Source organism: Poeciliopsis prolifica, unplaced genomic scaffold, assembly GCF_027474105.1.
Source record: "Poeciliopsis prolifica strain line A6 unplaced genomic scaffold, Auburn_PproV2 SCAFFOLD097, whole genome shotgun sequence".
Lineage (NCBI taxonomy): Eukaryota > Metazoa > Chordata > Actinopteri > Cyprinodontiformes > Poeciliidae > Poeciliopsis > Poeciliopsis prolifica.
In genome coordinates, this window is record NW_026562472.1 from 1,178,378 (window position 1) to 1,194,289 (window position 15,912).

Sequence of the window (15,912 nt, forward strand, 5' to 3'; positions counted from 1 at the left end):
GGAAGAGCTGGAAGAAGTGGTTGGGGAGAGAGAAGTCTGGGCCTCCCTTCTGAAGCTGCTACGCCCGACACGAAGAAAATGGAAAAGAAAAACACAGACTCAAATATAAGACATTTCAAAATAGTTGGCCTATAGATGCAAACTTTGCAACTTTTCTTTGATACATCGAGTACAGAAACAAATCTGTGTTGGGCTTATTTTCATTTGTTCAGGTTTTTAAATTATTTTTGGCTTAACTGAACAAATGTATTCAGTTAAAAGCTGATTTAGGCTCAGCAAAGTTTGTTTTCCAGGAAAAGTCTCTACTTACTACAAAAGATTGGTTATAAAAAGACAAATATTTAGCATCTTTTGTAAATTTCTACTGGGCTGCACAATGGTTGTGGTTAGTAGTATTGTTGCCTTGCAACAAGAAGGTCCTGGGTTTGATTCCCGGGGTCTTTCTGCACAGTTTGCATGTTTTCCTGTGCATGCGTGGGTTCTCTCCGGGTACTCCGGCTTCCTCCCACAGTCCAAATACAAGACTGTCAGGTAAATTGGTCTCTCCAAATTCTCCCTAGGTGTGAGTGTGTGTCTGCATGGTTGTTTGTCTCTGTGTTGCGACCTGTCCAGGTGACCCTGCCTCTTGCCCGGAACGTTAGCTGGAGATAGGCACCAGCACCTCCTGACCTCACTAGGAAGGTCAAGAGGGTGTAAGAAATTGGATGGATGTAAATTTCTAAAAATAAAAAATTTGCATCTGCACTTGTGATGGACAGGCCATACATTATTATCATGAGACCCCTGAGTCTTTCCCATTTGGCCCATCAATTAATTTCTATGAAACAAAATGAAACATTTGGGTTTATTTGACTGCAGAACTTCAACCTCGAGGTTTTCCCATCGCTGATTGTTGCTGCAAACTTCAGCGGAGAATTGAACACAGCTGCTGCGTCCTCAAGCCCCGCCCACAATGAGAAACATGATAAAGTCAGAAAATGGAAATAGCTCTGATTTTTTGACAAAAATAAATGATGTTAAATATGTTTATTTGCAGGTTTATTCAGACAAATTATACATCTGTCAGGAAAATAAAGGAGTCAGTTAATTAAACCAATAACATCCATTAGAACAATGAGGCAAATCTTTTGTTTTGTGACTTTGTTACAAGCTCTCATCCCATGCTATTACATTCGTTATTTGGTTGTTGTTTTTGTACATTCGTGGACAGAAATATGTTGTTTTTCTGATCAAACTGCCATTGATCATGTTTTCAGAACTTGGAGATAAAATATTCTAAAGTAGATTTGATTCATTTGTTTAATCAGGATATTTTAAGAGGTTAAGAAGAGCTTTAAAAACCCAACCTACCGCAGAGAAGAGATATTATCCCACTTTCAGTCAGGAGAACATCTGATTGGATGGTCAGTGTCCTGCTAGTTCTCTCTTTTCTCTACCTGCTGTAGAAATGAACTGATTCATCTAATTCATCTAGGAGGGGTGGAAGTGTGTCATTAAAGAAAGAAATAGGAAAAAACTGCATCATATGCTATATGTATGATGTACTAATTAACAATACAGGGTTTATAATTACCTGACTGACATGAAATGCATATTTCACAAAATGGTAAATAATAAATAATAGCACTTCAAATTGGACCCCTATGGTCAGGATAACAATCAGGTCCCAGATGGTATTTACCACAGATTAAGAAACTGACTGTGGGTTTAATGTAGAACAACTCAAATTACATTTATTTGGCCTGAAATATCAGTTCTGCATTCTGGTTTAAACAGCAAAATATTCTTAGAAAAACATGGAGCAGGTTTATTTTGACTTTAAAAATAACTTTGTTGCATAATTTCAAATATGTCTTCCTACACTAATCACTGCGTGTGAAGAATCTGGTGTTGGATCACGGAAAACGTCAGACATTCTTTGTGTCTTGAAAGCCTCCCATTGGTGCTCCAAGGAAAGGGGCGTGGCTTGTGAATCCAGGTGAGATTGGTTGTCAACATGCGGCAAAGTGATACAATCTGAAACACAGGGTGATTTCATAAATAAAACACAAGATTATGTTATTTCTGCAAAAGATTTTTGATTACATATCATAACATGTCTGCCACCAACTTTGACCTGGAGACTTTGTTGTTGTGTCTTTAATTTTAATGATCAAAAATTCACTACCATGAGCAAAAGTGGTAAAAAAGACAATAAAAGTCCCTTCAGAATTTCTCTGCAGCATGAACATAATGTGCTGATCCCTCACAGGTTTACTTGCTGTTAATTTTCAGTTGTGAGTGTAGATTCCTCCAGTTCTGGTGGTGCTGATGATGGGAGATGATACTGGATGGTGGCCCGGCCTGATGGGCTTCGCTGAAACCCAGAGGAAATTAACCTTGTTCAGTGACTGGGGTTGCATTTTTTTTCAAAGCAAAGTAAAAAACAAAGATGTATTCTGGTTTATTTTATTCATAATTCTGCAGAAGAAGCCTTTAAATGAAATTTCCTGTAAACTACCTACGTCCCAAGTCAACTTATGCTTGCAGAAATTCATAAGTTACATAAAATTCAGTATCAGTTCATCTGTAAATAAATCACCGATCTGAGCAGAATAGCCCCTCCTGGCCATGTTCTTGGCTCGGACAGCCTCTTTGATGCGGTCCACCTCTTTCTGGTAGCGCTTGCGGTCCCTCATGGCGTTCTCCTTAGCCTCCTTCAGGGCGTTCTCCAGAGCTTTGACTCGCTCTGCTGTGGCCCGCAGACGCTTCTCCAGCTTGGGCAGCTCACAGCGAAGGTCTGCGTTGTCTCGCACCAGCTGAAGAGAAAACCAGAAACCACTAAATCAATCTCTGAGCCCCAAAAACCACTGGAGGCTCAAACAGGACGCCCAGACCGCTCAATTCAACCATTAGCATGAATTATGAACGTGTTCCAATTTACCTGCTTGTGGACCTTGGTGAGTTGGTCCAAATTGTTTTCCAAGAAAGATATTTTCTGTTTCTGAGCGACGTTCCCAAGACCCTCCTCACAGTCCAGTTCTGCACTCTGGAAACCAAAGCAGCAGGTCGAGAATCAGAGCAACACATTGCAGTGAAGCAGCGATTTTAAGATTTACCTTCTTAACTCGAGCTGTGAGATCCTGAACAAACAGTTTGCGTAGGTTGTGCAAAGTCTGCAGTTCTTTGGCCTGAAAATGGAGAAAATATCAATTTTCTGACTCAATTAATAATCCAAAGTGTGTAACAAAAAAATAAATAAACAAGACAATCAAAATGCAATAAAATCACAACTTTTGTGTAGTTAATGTAGAAATATTACAAAGAAATCTAGCAAAATTACCACTTATGAATAATAAATTTAACTTTTGTTACTCTCCATATTGATCACATAAGGTTGAGGCATCAGTGTTGCAGACGTAAGAAACATTCCCACCTGCAGGTGGGAGTCAGCGTCACTTTAACTCAAAGTTTTTGTGGAACATTTGCAATAAACTCAGAATTCTCTATTAGTGCAAAACACTACTGATCAAGCGTGAATTTCTGAAGGAAAATTTGATCGGTATGTAGCAAATTTGGCAGGAAACAAATAAAAGCAGCTGATTTGATTGATAAAATATCATTTAAGGGTAAAACTGTCCTATTTATCTGTCTGGAGTCTAAAATAACATTGAGTTTGATATATGTGGTTTAGGATTTACCAGAGACATAAACAAAGTAAAATAGTCAAAAACTTTGTTTCACATTGTCATAATTATGTATTTCTGAGGAATTAAATTAACTTAAAACAATTTTGATTAAGACTGTAGAGCTTCATTTGAACTATTCACCCACCACCGTCTCCTCCAGCCCCTTCAGGTCGTCTCTGGCCTGCTCTCTGTGTTCATTCAGACTAGGCGAAGAAAAACAGGACAAACCTTAAAGAATGAATCTTTATGTTGCTAAATATTCACACAGGGTGATATAAAATGGTTCCTACATGAGGTTCTGCAGCTTTGACTCCTTCTCCTGGTCCTCAGCCTTCAGTTTCTCATAGTCAGACGCGAGTCTCTCCTGCTCCAGTAACAAACCCTGGTTTAGACTGGAAGAAAAACATGGCATAATTTTAATAAGTCAATAAAAACACTAAATAAGGGAGTTTGGACTAATTAGTGCAGCTGAACGGCCCAAATCATGAGGGAATGCTTGTATCTGTTGAATCATGCTGTGGTTCAGGTATTAATAATAGATGCGTCTCATTAAATGTTCAGACTTTAAAAAGTCTTAAAAGTGTGTTTTGATGCTGTTAAATCTTTTTCTTTTCTGCATTGGGCTTGAAAAGCTTAAACATTTCCTGCTGTGTCTCCTCATCAATCCGTCTTTGAAGGCAGTTTGAAGCGTAGAAATAAAAGTTTTGGTTTTTCCTCACTCTGTCAGCTCGTCCAGCATCCTCTGCTTGTCTTCGATCTCGTCCCGCAGGCGGCTGAGCTGCTTCTGATGAGCCTCCCTGTGGCTCTCCAGATGCTCCTCCACGCTTTTCTGGAGCTGGACGCAAAAATACACATCAAAATATAGACACCAATAAAACTAAAACATGTAAACATCTGGCGGTGACTCTGTCATCACCTTCACGTCCTCGTCTCCATCCAACCCGTTGAGGTCCTCCTTTGACACATCATGTCGTTTCTCTAATGAGAAGTAATCTTTAGATTTAGTCAACCAATCATAAGTCTAAGACAATGCCAAAAATACATAAACGTGCACAAAAGTAGACAAGATCCACTATCATGGATAAACAATCGCCGCCTGGTCTGGAGGAAACAAGAATCAATAAAATACTTTTAATTTTTAAGAATTTCTCTCTTAAAAATTAAACCAAATATGACATTTAAGAGAACAAAATGTAAGAAAAAAATCAATGCATTTTAGTTGTAACCTGCAGAAAATTAACATATAACATAGAGACTTGTTTTAAGTCACTAATTCTTGAAGATAGATTAAAAGTATTAACTGGTAGATTTTATTCATTAAAACAGAAAAAATGTCTTGTACTTTTGAAATGTATATCGACTCAAAAAAAGCTCCTATAATTTGCTGAAAATATACCTGTAAGTTAGTTTTTTGTGTTTTTGCAGTAAAGCAATGTGATTACTTTGCAAAGAAAATGCACAAAAATATCAGTTTGTAGACTTCTGGTGTATTAAACCCAAAATATAAATAGTAAAGACTATGGATATAATGTAAAAGTTTAGAGAGATATGTTCTTCTTGCTCTGCAGAGAAAGTGTTTGGTGCTGACCGTGCGCCTGCAGCTTGGCGATCTCCTCGGTCAGCGCGTCCTGACTCTCCTCCAGCTGCCTCTTCTTCTGCTCCATGTTCTGCATGTAGTCGGTCAGAGACTTGATCTTGGCCTGGTGCTGGACGAATGAAGGCAACAGGTGAAAAAAACCCTCAAACTGTGAATGAAGAAAGGTGGCTGAAGACTTTTGCACAGTTCACCTGTGAGATGAGCAGCTGACAGGACGCCAGCTCCTTCTCGTTGGCCTGGATCTTGCAGTGGGCGTCGGCCTGCGCGCTCTCCAGCTGCTTGCTGCGGTTCACCAGAGACTTGACCTCCGACTTCATCTTGCTGATGTAGAGGCGAGCGACGGTGAACTCCTCCTCCACCGCCGAGCCGTTCCCCTTCGCGTCCGCATTCTGAGCCAATAGGTCAGATCGTTACCATTTGCTACACAGATCTACGTAGACGCTTAGAACAAATCAACTTTCTCCAGCTGAACAGAAACAAAACTGGCAACAAAGAAATTAAAAATCAGGCCTGAAATCTGGGTGGACCTTCAGAGTCGCATGCAGACGGTTACAAAGTCGGTCTTAAATGCAGAATCACAAAATTTTACCAAGCATTTCTATCTAGTTTTAAGTGCTCACCGAGGCGGCCTTGGCGTCGCCGGTGCCAATGATGGCGCCGATGTCGCTCAGGTCTCGCAGCAGCAGGTTGAGCACCTCGGCGGCTCTCTTCCTCTGCAGGCCATTCAGCTCCTCCAGCTGACTCAGCTCCCGCTGCACCATCGACAGCAGAGCCTGCCGACACCAACAGCGTCTCTTCCTCTGATCCGACAAACTGGACGCTGGATTTGGGAAGGTGAACTCACGGTTTTCTGCTGCAGCTCCTCCATCAGCTGCTGGTTGGCCGCCTCGCGCTCCTCCACCTCCTGGCTCTTCTGGTCGTAGTTGACGGCCAGCTCCTCCAGTGCCTGCAGCACCTCCTTCACCTCCTCCTTGGCCAGATCGTTCTCCGTCTGGAGCCGGCACAGCTCCTCCTGGATCTTCTCATAATCCCGCCGTGTAGATGCCAGCAGCTGTCACGGAAAAACAGGAAAAGAAAATAACTTTTAACTTTTAACTCCTTCAGGACTTTATCAAATTTGGATTTACAAGATTTACAAGTTAAAGAACAAACCATGAGCAAAACAGAGAACTTTGTCTTATAGTTCAACTAAACACCAAAATATTTATCACATTAAAAAACTGCAAAAGTTTGTGCACACTTCCATAATGATATATTTTTTAGGGATGACGATGATGTTTCAGTGAGATTTTTTCATCATGGCTGACCAGTTTATTTTACTATTTATTATAAATGACAAGAAAGTGAAACCAACCTCTTCTTGGTCCAACATTTGCTCTTTAAGCTTCTCAGCCAGTTGGCTGTGTTGGTTGATCTCATCGTCCTGCAGAAAGGAAACAGTAAAATAATCTACATCTATGATAAATTTCTTCTTCTCCTTCTTCTTTGTCAGCCTCACCTTGTCATCAAGCTGCTTGTACAGGTTCCTGATGTCCTCCTCAAACGTTTTCCTCTCTCGTTGGAGACGTCGCCCCCTCCTGGTGGCAGATTGTCGATGATGGGAGTGTTGTCGTATTGCTCGATGCTCCTCTGGTCTTTGGAGCTCAGACGCTCCTCCAGGAACGTTCTCCCCTGTAAATATAATAATATTCTGTTAAATAAGCATCTTTTAAGTGCAGATCTTCATGCTTTCTCAACATTTTTCTTTTATATTTCTGTTTTATAAGCAGAAAATTTCCACTAAGAGAAATTTGAGAGAAACAATAAGATTGTTGTTAAAAAGCAGGAATTAAAAACACTTAAAACCAGATTGAAATACAAAATTTACTGAAAATGAGGAAACACTTGGAATCGCTGTCGAGATCTTCAAAATAAACAAGAAGTAAAACTTTCTGTTTTATTTTAAGCAGAACTAGCAGATTTAACAGAACTGAATGTCGACCATTGCTTCAGATCAGCAGTGATGGTGGACAGGAGGTGATGAAGTGCAAAGACCCTCACTGCAGAAACACTGCATCAGCATAATGAATGTGTGTGTGTGTGTGTGTGTGTGTTGCTTTGCATATCTGAAAGCTTTAGAGGGCGGGTTGATTTAATGCTTAGGAACATTTTCCATCATCAACAAGGAAACTCAGCAAGATTTAAAGAACAATGGCTACAGAGGAGGAGGAGTCTCTGTGGTTACTAACCAACAGCGGATGAGGAAGAGTGAGGATGGGGACACAATGCAGACTCAGCAGATTGCAACGTTTTCCAACTTACCGTTCCTCCAGCGGTTCAGTTCAGCCTCCAGCCTCTGGATGGCACTTTTCAGGCTCTTGTTCTTCTCTTTCTCCTTCTCATATTTCTTCTTCCACTCCTCTGCGGTCAGCTCCAGGTTCACACACACCGTGTTCTTGATGGTCTTCGCCCTGAACCAGACAAGATGGCCACCATCAGTCCATCACAACATCTGCACATCAGGAGGGTTCAAATGTATTTGGGACAAAATCATCAGCTCAAAAATAACTGCAAGCAAAAAAAAAAAAAAGAATTTTTAACAAATAAATCACAAAATGTTGTGGTTTTTATATACTCAACAATAAACAGAGCATACATATTTTTTATTTAAAAAATAAAATAACCCAAAGGGTTTTTTTGTAGGATTTTTTTGTCAATTGAAAAAAACTGAAAAAGTATTTATCTGCTCTTGATAATAAATAAAATGTCCTGGAAGCTTGAATCCAGCAACTAAAAGCAGATTTTAGTTCACATGTGAACTTTTGTGTAAAAGACAATGAGTACATGTTCTAGATACCATGACAATAGAAGGGAACCAAATAGAAACAGATGATCACTGTGATGTATCTAACATGATTTTCATTTAAAAGTTGTAGTTTTGTCCTGATTTCTTTTCTTTTAGTGTTTTGAGTGCCGCACTAAATCAGTCCTCGGCCGTAAATGGCCGCGTCCCTCACTTTGAACACCTTAGTTTGCAGAACTGACATCAACTTTCACCTGCACACGACCCAAAGATCTGAAACACTGCAGGCGAAGATACATGACAACTGACACGCATGGTGGTGGCAGTATCATGATGCGGAGCTGATTACACTCTCAATTCATTGCAGAGAGAGGACACAATAAAAAAGGGAGCATCACTTTTAAATTCCTCAACTTTACTTCAAATCAACATCTACAGATGGGGTGTCCAAACTGCGGCCTGAGGGCCATTTGAGGCCCCTGAAATGATATTTGTCGGCCTCCAGACAACAAGTCAAGAAGAGCCTCCACAAGCAACAAGAATGCAGCGAATGGTTTCTGGATGGTAAGACAACCACAAAACTCTTGTCTTTTCCAGCAGCCATTGTATCAAACATACTGAAGCTCAGCTTGGGTTGCTAGGTAACTGTTTGCTAATTTGTGACGTTACATTCTGGAGGTTTTTAGTAAACCAAAGAAAACAACAACAAAATAACATTAACATTTTGTTTTTCGCAGCGTTTGGACTGTTCTTAGAAGCAGCCGAGATCCAAAACCTGAATGTGTTTCCTTTAGCTGTCGCTCCAGAGAAGAAGCCAGGAGTACCTCTGTCCAAACATGAGCGTGGACTTGGTCTCGGCCTCGTTGTAGACGGACGGCGAGCAGCAGATGATGATGGTGGTGCGGCAGTTTCCTCCCAGGGAGTCCTGCAGGATCCGGGTCATCTTGCTGTCTCTGTACGGCACGTGGGTTTTCTGGGGGAACCGGATCAGATCAATCATCTCCAACTCGCTCCATCAGAACCTCAGGGAGAACCAACTCACCGTTCCCTCAGCCAGAGCCGAGATGACGTTCCCCAACGCCGACAGAGATTTGTTGATGTTTTTTGCCTCGTCCAGCACTGCCCCCTCTGCTCCGGTCTTGCTGACCTGTCAAACAATCGGACTTTATGAATCTCACAGCTCAGCAGAGGAATGCGACCTCATTAATCTCAGACTGACCTTCTCGCTGCCGGCCAGATCCACCAGGTAAAGCTTCCCTGACAGTTTCTTCTCCCGTTTCCACGTTTTCCTGCTTGATGTTGATCAGAAGATGCTGTGGCTGCGAGAGCTGTGCTCATTCATGTCTGCAGCAGAAAACAGAAAAATCATTCATTAAAAAAAATATATATCAGTCATAAATCATCTTCTGCTCATTTTATGTAAAGGAAGTCCCTTTTAAATAAGCCAACGCCCATAGGCAATGATGACAGAAGATAAAAAAGTCAATCAAATGTTGTTTTAATCGATTTTCTGCAGCAGTTGCACATATAATCATTTTACCAGATTGTGTTTTTTGGTGAGAAAAACTTGATTTCCCAAGAGATCGTCTGATTTTACTCCATCCAACAACATAATAAAGATATTTAGTAGGAAAAATAAACCCTAACAGGAAATATTTTACCAGCAAAAATCTGTTTTTGAACAATACTTTTGATGTCTTTATGGAAATATAATTTTTAACCAAATATTTTTTTGCAAAAAAAAAAAATCTCTTTTTTGCATTTTAAATGTTCTCAGGGTTACTGTCCCCTACTGGCCAAAAGTAGGTAGTTCAGGGTTATTTTTGTACTTTTTAATGTGAAATTTCAGTTTGCCACAGAATATCCACAGTATAGCAGCTCAAACTGAGAGAAAATGAGTTATTTGTCAAAATTATCAATAAAGGCATGCAGCAACAAAAAACAGCTCAAAAAGTTTATGGTTGTGGTTGCAGAACAAGACTTCAGTATAAAACAAAAAATGGTAAATCTGCAGCAGGCACAAAACATGTCTTAGACTTGTTCTACATGTTTTTTGTTTTTGTAAAAGTTATAATTGAATAAATGTGATAAACAAATAAATATGTTTACGTACTTGTCACTGCCACGTGCCGATTGGCCTTTCCCTCGTCGATGACGTCCATCACTTCCTCAGGACTGGACACAAAGCGCTCAGTGCAGCCCTGAAACAGAGAGCAGGCCGTTACAGCTGGAACAACATCATTTACAAATAAAAACATCGAAGATATGTTTGTGTCAAACCAGATCTAACCCTCATTGAAGAAGAAGTTGAAACTCGTCTTACTGACCTTCACATAGGGCACCCTGTTCTTGTCTTCATGCACAGCGAGGTTCGTCTTCGACACTGAAAGCAAGACAAAGATCTCAAAACTCAGCTGGTGCTAGAATTAAGAAAGATCCTCAGTAAAATGTGGTTTTCTGAAGGTCAGAACGTGGAAGTGGGAGAACAGACTCACCGTCCAGCAGGTCTCTGATTTTATCCAGGTAGATTTCAAAATAAGAAACCTTCAGAGGGAAAACACAAATAGACAAATTCAATAATCATTAAGATATATTGTAACTTTTTTTTAACGTACATTTTGTCTCGTATTATTTTTTAATAAACTCGCATTAAATGTATTTTAAGTCTTTTGGCATAGTTTTTTTAACTTTATTTTGATTGTGCAGATGAACTTGCGGCTCTCTTTACCTTGATGTGAAACTCCAGGTTCTCGTCCATGGAGTAGATGTGGTCGAAGATGTCCTGCGCGATGCGAGGGATGATTCCCATCAGCTGCGGGTCGTGCAGTTTGCCCTGAAAGAAACAAACGTTGAGTTATATAAGTAAGAATTCACAGACAAACCTCTGGTCAAAAGAGTTAATAAAGACAAGGCCACAGATCTACCATGTTGTATAGAGATAGAAATTAAAAGGAAGATTAAATTTAAGACAAAACTTTTGGATTAAAGTTCAAAATTTGCTAGAAAATACTAACATTTTGAGACTTTTGGAACTATTAAAAATGTCTTTATTTTCTAACAAATTTTCAACTTCTCACACTCAGACATGTCCAAATGTTTTAAAGTAAATTTCTGAGACTATATCAAAATTTCATTGTTTCTTTCTTGCAAATGTTTGACCTTTCAAACTCAGACATTTCTGTTTTTTTCTGGAAAATGTCTGAGCTTTTTCTAGGAAATGTTCTACTTTTCACAGTTTTTTTTAGGTTTTTGTAAATGTACTATTTTTTAATCTACGATGGCCCTAGAATCCCATCATATGCATCAGATCAGAGAATTAAAATGAGGCCTCAGGCTTCTTTTTCTGGGGATTAAACAACTCCATTTGGAATAATTTATACTCATAAAATCATTTCTGTAGAACGAAAATATTTGACCTTCATGTTTTATCCAGAGGCTTGGCTGTCTTTAGATTGCTTTGGCTCTAACTCTAACCAATTCTGTTACACAATCCTCTAATCCTCACACTGTGAATTACAGTTCAAACAAAACTCTCGATTCATTGCTTGAGCCACTGGCTGAGCGTGACCTCTGACCTCCATGGTGTGGGTCTTTCCAGAAGATGTCTGTCCGTAAGCGAATCGTCCCGTTGTATCCACCCAGTACATCTAAAATAAAACAAAGAGGTTGGAAACTTTATAATACAATCCAGAAATTAATTTCAAAATGATGTTTGGAGGAGGAATGGAATAAAACTAGAACATTTATTCTGAAATTTTGCATAATTCCTCAAAACTGAAATTTATTTACGGCAGACTGCAGTAAATAAATTTGTATACATTTGAATGTCTTATTTCAAATGTATATTAGTACACCTGAAATAAGACAAACTAACTTACAAGTAACAACAAAATATATATGAGCTTTTTTAAGTCAGTAATTCCCTGATATTAATAAAAAGTACTAGTTCCACTGACAGGACATCGGAAAAATATTGGTTTATGAATGAAATAACTCTTGTGAGTAAGTTTTGTGTCATTTCAAGTGAACTGACATGTTTCCCCAAGAGAGTAAACAAAAATACTTGGTAAAACTTTGTGTTTTTACAGTGTGTTCTTGTAATGTTATTTTTTTATTTTCTGATTGTGGTCCTATTATTCTGCTGTACCTTTTCGTTTTTTTGGGAAAGAATTAAAACATTACCATTAGAGTGGTAAGATAATAGAACTTTTAAATGAAACTGACAATAAAACACAAAATCATTCATATTTCCAGCCATGTTACCTTTGACGATCTGTTTGGCACACTGCTCATAAACTTGCTCCTGTGTTGTGTTTGGCGGCAGAACGCGGTCGAACACGTACGACTTGCCCTGTTTCAAAACAAAACGGATCAAAAACAACAAGTCAGGATCTGTTTCTTATCTGTGTGTGAGTTAATAACACTAACTTTTATGTATTCAATGGTTTTCTGGGATGAGTTCAGTCATCTTAGACATAAAAAGCTAAAAAAAAAAAGCTAAGCTAATACTGCCTGATTGTTGAAAAAAATGGATTTTTAATTGCAACTGTCCCCAAAATTGATTTCAAATGAACTTTTAGGGAACATCCATTATTCCTCCAGTTTTATCTCAGGGAAACGTTTCATTGGTGCATAAAGCTCCTCTCAGCATTTAAAGGCAACTGCAGCAGCACTCAGTCTTAAAATACAGCAGAGAAACTCCTGACACAAACTGGATCTGCATGCTGCTGCTCGTCTGATTGATGGCAGGAAGCTGTTTGATCAAATATGCAACAGAGTTGGTCCAGTTTCTGTGGCCTTTTGTTTGACTGGCTGCAAAAAATCAAATTTAAAATTAAGGCCCAGAAATTTAATCACATTTAGAGATTATGCTTTTGTTTGTAAACATATGGAGAGAAATGAGTTATAATTTTATTTCAACTTTAAATTTGAAAAGAACAAAAAAGAATTTCATTTCATTTCATTTAAAAATGAAACATTGAAAAACTGTGATTAAAAAATGTGAGAAATAAATAGATGTGTACAGTAGTGGAAGCTATATTTATGCAGTTTGCTATTTTTTCAGATTTTATTTTATCTAAATGATAATAATTGAATCTCTTGAAAATAAATATAAATCATTTGAAGAAAGAATTTGTCTAAATCCAATATTGATCAGGGCCCCTGATCATCTAGGACCGCCTCTGGAAACATTTCTTTTCATTTCTGTTTCGAAGTAAATTTAAATGAAAATATTTGCTCATAATTAGTCTCCTGAAATCAGACATGAAATTTGAGGACCTCTGGTATAAAAGTGAACCTTTAACGCTATCCCCCGGAAATCCAGTCTACCTTTGTATTCAATTAGATTTCTCTTCACATTTGCATGTTTACTATTCAATTATTTCTACATTTCTGCAAAAAACGCGCATTTCTCCCTTTTATGCATCATTCCTAAGCTATTGCGCACTTTCCTTCTGCGTCAGCTCAGCAGTCAGACTCACGGTTATCACCACGGTGTCGTCCTCCTTAAACTTGGGGATGTATTTGTCTCCTCTTGTGATTTCGGCCTCGTTCAGGGGCCTGAAGCGGCACATCACCTTCACCCCGCACTCTGCTGCATCCACCATGGCTGCTGCTGCAGCGGCCGTTCAAAACGAAAACAAAAGCCTGACAGGAGAGCAGTCTCAAATTATGAAAGGTTGGAGTCATTAGATGATTCCATGAAGTTTAGAGTTGAGCTCAGCAGCGCCGAGTTTCCTTATCTGCGCCATGTCCAGGCGGGACGAGCCGCAGCGCTGCGTCCCGATGCAGAGCTCGCAGCTCGGTGTGCGCGGCGCCTCCTGCTGCTCTGCAGCCGATCGGAGTCCCAACAGGAGGAGGAAGCGGCAGAGAGGAGGAGTAGGAGGAGAAAGAGCGGGGGGAGTCAGGGGAGCATCAGCCAGAAGAGCCGCATCGTCCTGGACCACTGAGGAGACCGGTGCGCGCTCCCGAACGGTGCCGCGGCGCGCATATCTGACGGCGGAGACGCTCGAGCGCACACACACACACACACACACACACACACACACACACACACACACACACACACACACACACACACACACACACACACACACACACACACAGCATTATTTTTAACACTGAAGTTACACATTTTTACAGCAACAAATTTTCTGCAGCATTAATTTAAATTGATCAAACCTGCTTTATTCTATATTTAGTATAAAAAAGCAGATTTTAATAAGCGAACTGTATTAAATGGACTGGTAATACTGTCTAGATACTGTAAAATGTTCATAAACAAACCGAGATCCTTTAAACTGACAAGCTTTGTTTTTCTTAAACTAACAGTGAGGCATTGCTGCAGACAATCAGGTTTAAACTCCAAAGCATCACAAAAAGCTTTTAAAACGAACATACACATCTTGATGCTGCCGCAAACTGTTGCTATTAGGTTTAAAAAGCTTACCTTTACTTGAAAACTTTAAAGTTTAAATCCATCCAACTCGTTTTGCTGAGGTAAATATCTGCCGCTCAGTTGGACGTGCTTTCTTTTTTACCCACTAGAGGGCAGTGTAAAACAAAAAAAAAAAACGCGTTTTATTCGGCTGCAAAAGAATCCAATAAAAACCACAACATTCAAGTAAGAGTGAACATGTTTTTAATATCTTAAACATCTGTGCAACATTATTCAAAATGTTACATCACTGCATGACCTGTAATGTTTCACAATATTTACAAAAAAATGCTGCTTACATCAAACCATTAAAAAAAAGTCCAAACAATTTGAAAATAATGGACTCTGACACACTATTCCTAACCCACATTAATGCAGAAAGGAAAGAAATAAACAAGAGCAACCAAGTGCACACGGTACTTCACGCAGGTCTATTCTTTTTGTAAAGTATATATTAGTGAGAAAATATATACTTAATTACAAGCCGAAGAGAAAGAAAAATACTGACAGAAGAGGAAAAAAACACTGGGAAAATAAAAGATGACACTCACACCTCAACACAGAATCACAGGCGAAAAATGTGTCCTATGTTTGACCACGGAGAATGTGGACGTGGCAGAACATGGGTTCCTGACATTGCACACGGAAATAAAATATAAAATCAGGGTAGAAGAGCAGAATGAACTTTACCGAAAGAGTTCATGTGTTCAGAAGTGGACAGGGAGAAGATTTGAATCGGGCAGTAGTGAGTGACCACACGCAGAATAAAATAAAAATACAAACTAACTTCTTCAGGCAAAGAAAAAATAAAATAACTGGAAAAATTAGTGAAATTTGCTTTTATTGTAGTGCTTAATATTTTATTATCTATATTCAGATATGGTATTTTGAAGTGTATCAATAAACAGGTTCTTTAAAAAAAAACAACTCAAAACGATAAGCATTTTTTAAAATGGGGATTATTCCAGTACTAAAAAATATGTTGTGTTTTCACTGATGAAAACAAAGAAAAACAAAACTTTTGGGTTAAATGAAAAAAAAAATTATCAAAGAGCAAAACTTAAAACTCACAATTTAGTTCATATTTTAATCATCTTAATAAGAGTCATGATCACTACTTTAAGCCAAATTTCTAAGTTTATAAACACTGAATGTAACTCCATTTCTAAACTCTTCATATCCCAGCGAGTGAGTTCAACTCTTGAAACAGTGTTTTTAAACTGCTGTTTAACAGCCTTCATAAAGTTAAATAGGTTGAAATTAGGACATCAGGTTGGAGGGAAAAGTCACAAACAGCAACTGGGACTGTTTAATCTGATGAGAAATCAATATTTGTTTTAAAAAGAGACGATTTTCATGATTAGCTCTGGAACTGCTTTGGTCAGAAGAAACATCTTAAGTTGCATCAAGTGTGGAGTGTCTATAA

General features: G+C 39.0%; 1 protein-coding gene across 1 annotated transcript; it reads right to left on the reverse strand.

Moving 5' to 3' along the window:
* Positions 1-1,594: 1,594 nt before the first annotated feature.
* On the reverse strand, positions 1,595-14,030 carry LOC129353826 (kinesin heavy chain-like). Its single transcript, XM_055023283.1, is given in 29 exon segments — positions 1,595-2,016; positions 2,250-2,356; positions 2,582-2,798; positions 2,924-3,028; positions 3,099-3,170; positions 3,814-3,871; positions 3,959-4,060; positions 4,388-4,503; positions 4,585-4,646; positions 5,257-5,374; positions 5,457-5,654; positions 5,886-6,038; positions 6,110-6,316; positions 6,620-6,688; positions 6,764-6,822; positions 6,825-6,922; positions 6,924-6,936; positions 7,567-7,715; positions 8,872-9,020; positions 9,090-9,194; positions 9,267-9,391; positions 10,161-10,248; positions 10,375-10,430; positions 10,543-10,591; positions 10,776-10,880; positions 11,623-11,668; positions 11,670-11,694; positions 12,311-12,398; positions 13,531-14,030. Coding segments are annotated over 28 exon segments (2,844 nt in total). The 5' UTR covers positions 13,657-14,030; the 3' UTR covers positions 1,595-2,016; positions 2,250-2,270.
* Between the last annotated feature and the right edge of the window lie 1,882 nt (positions 14,031-15,912).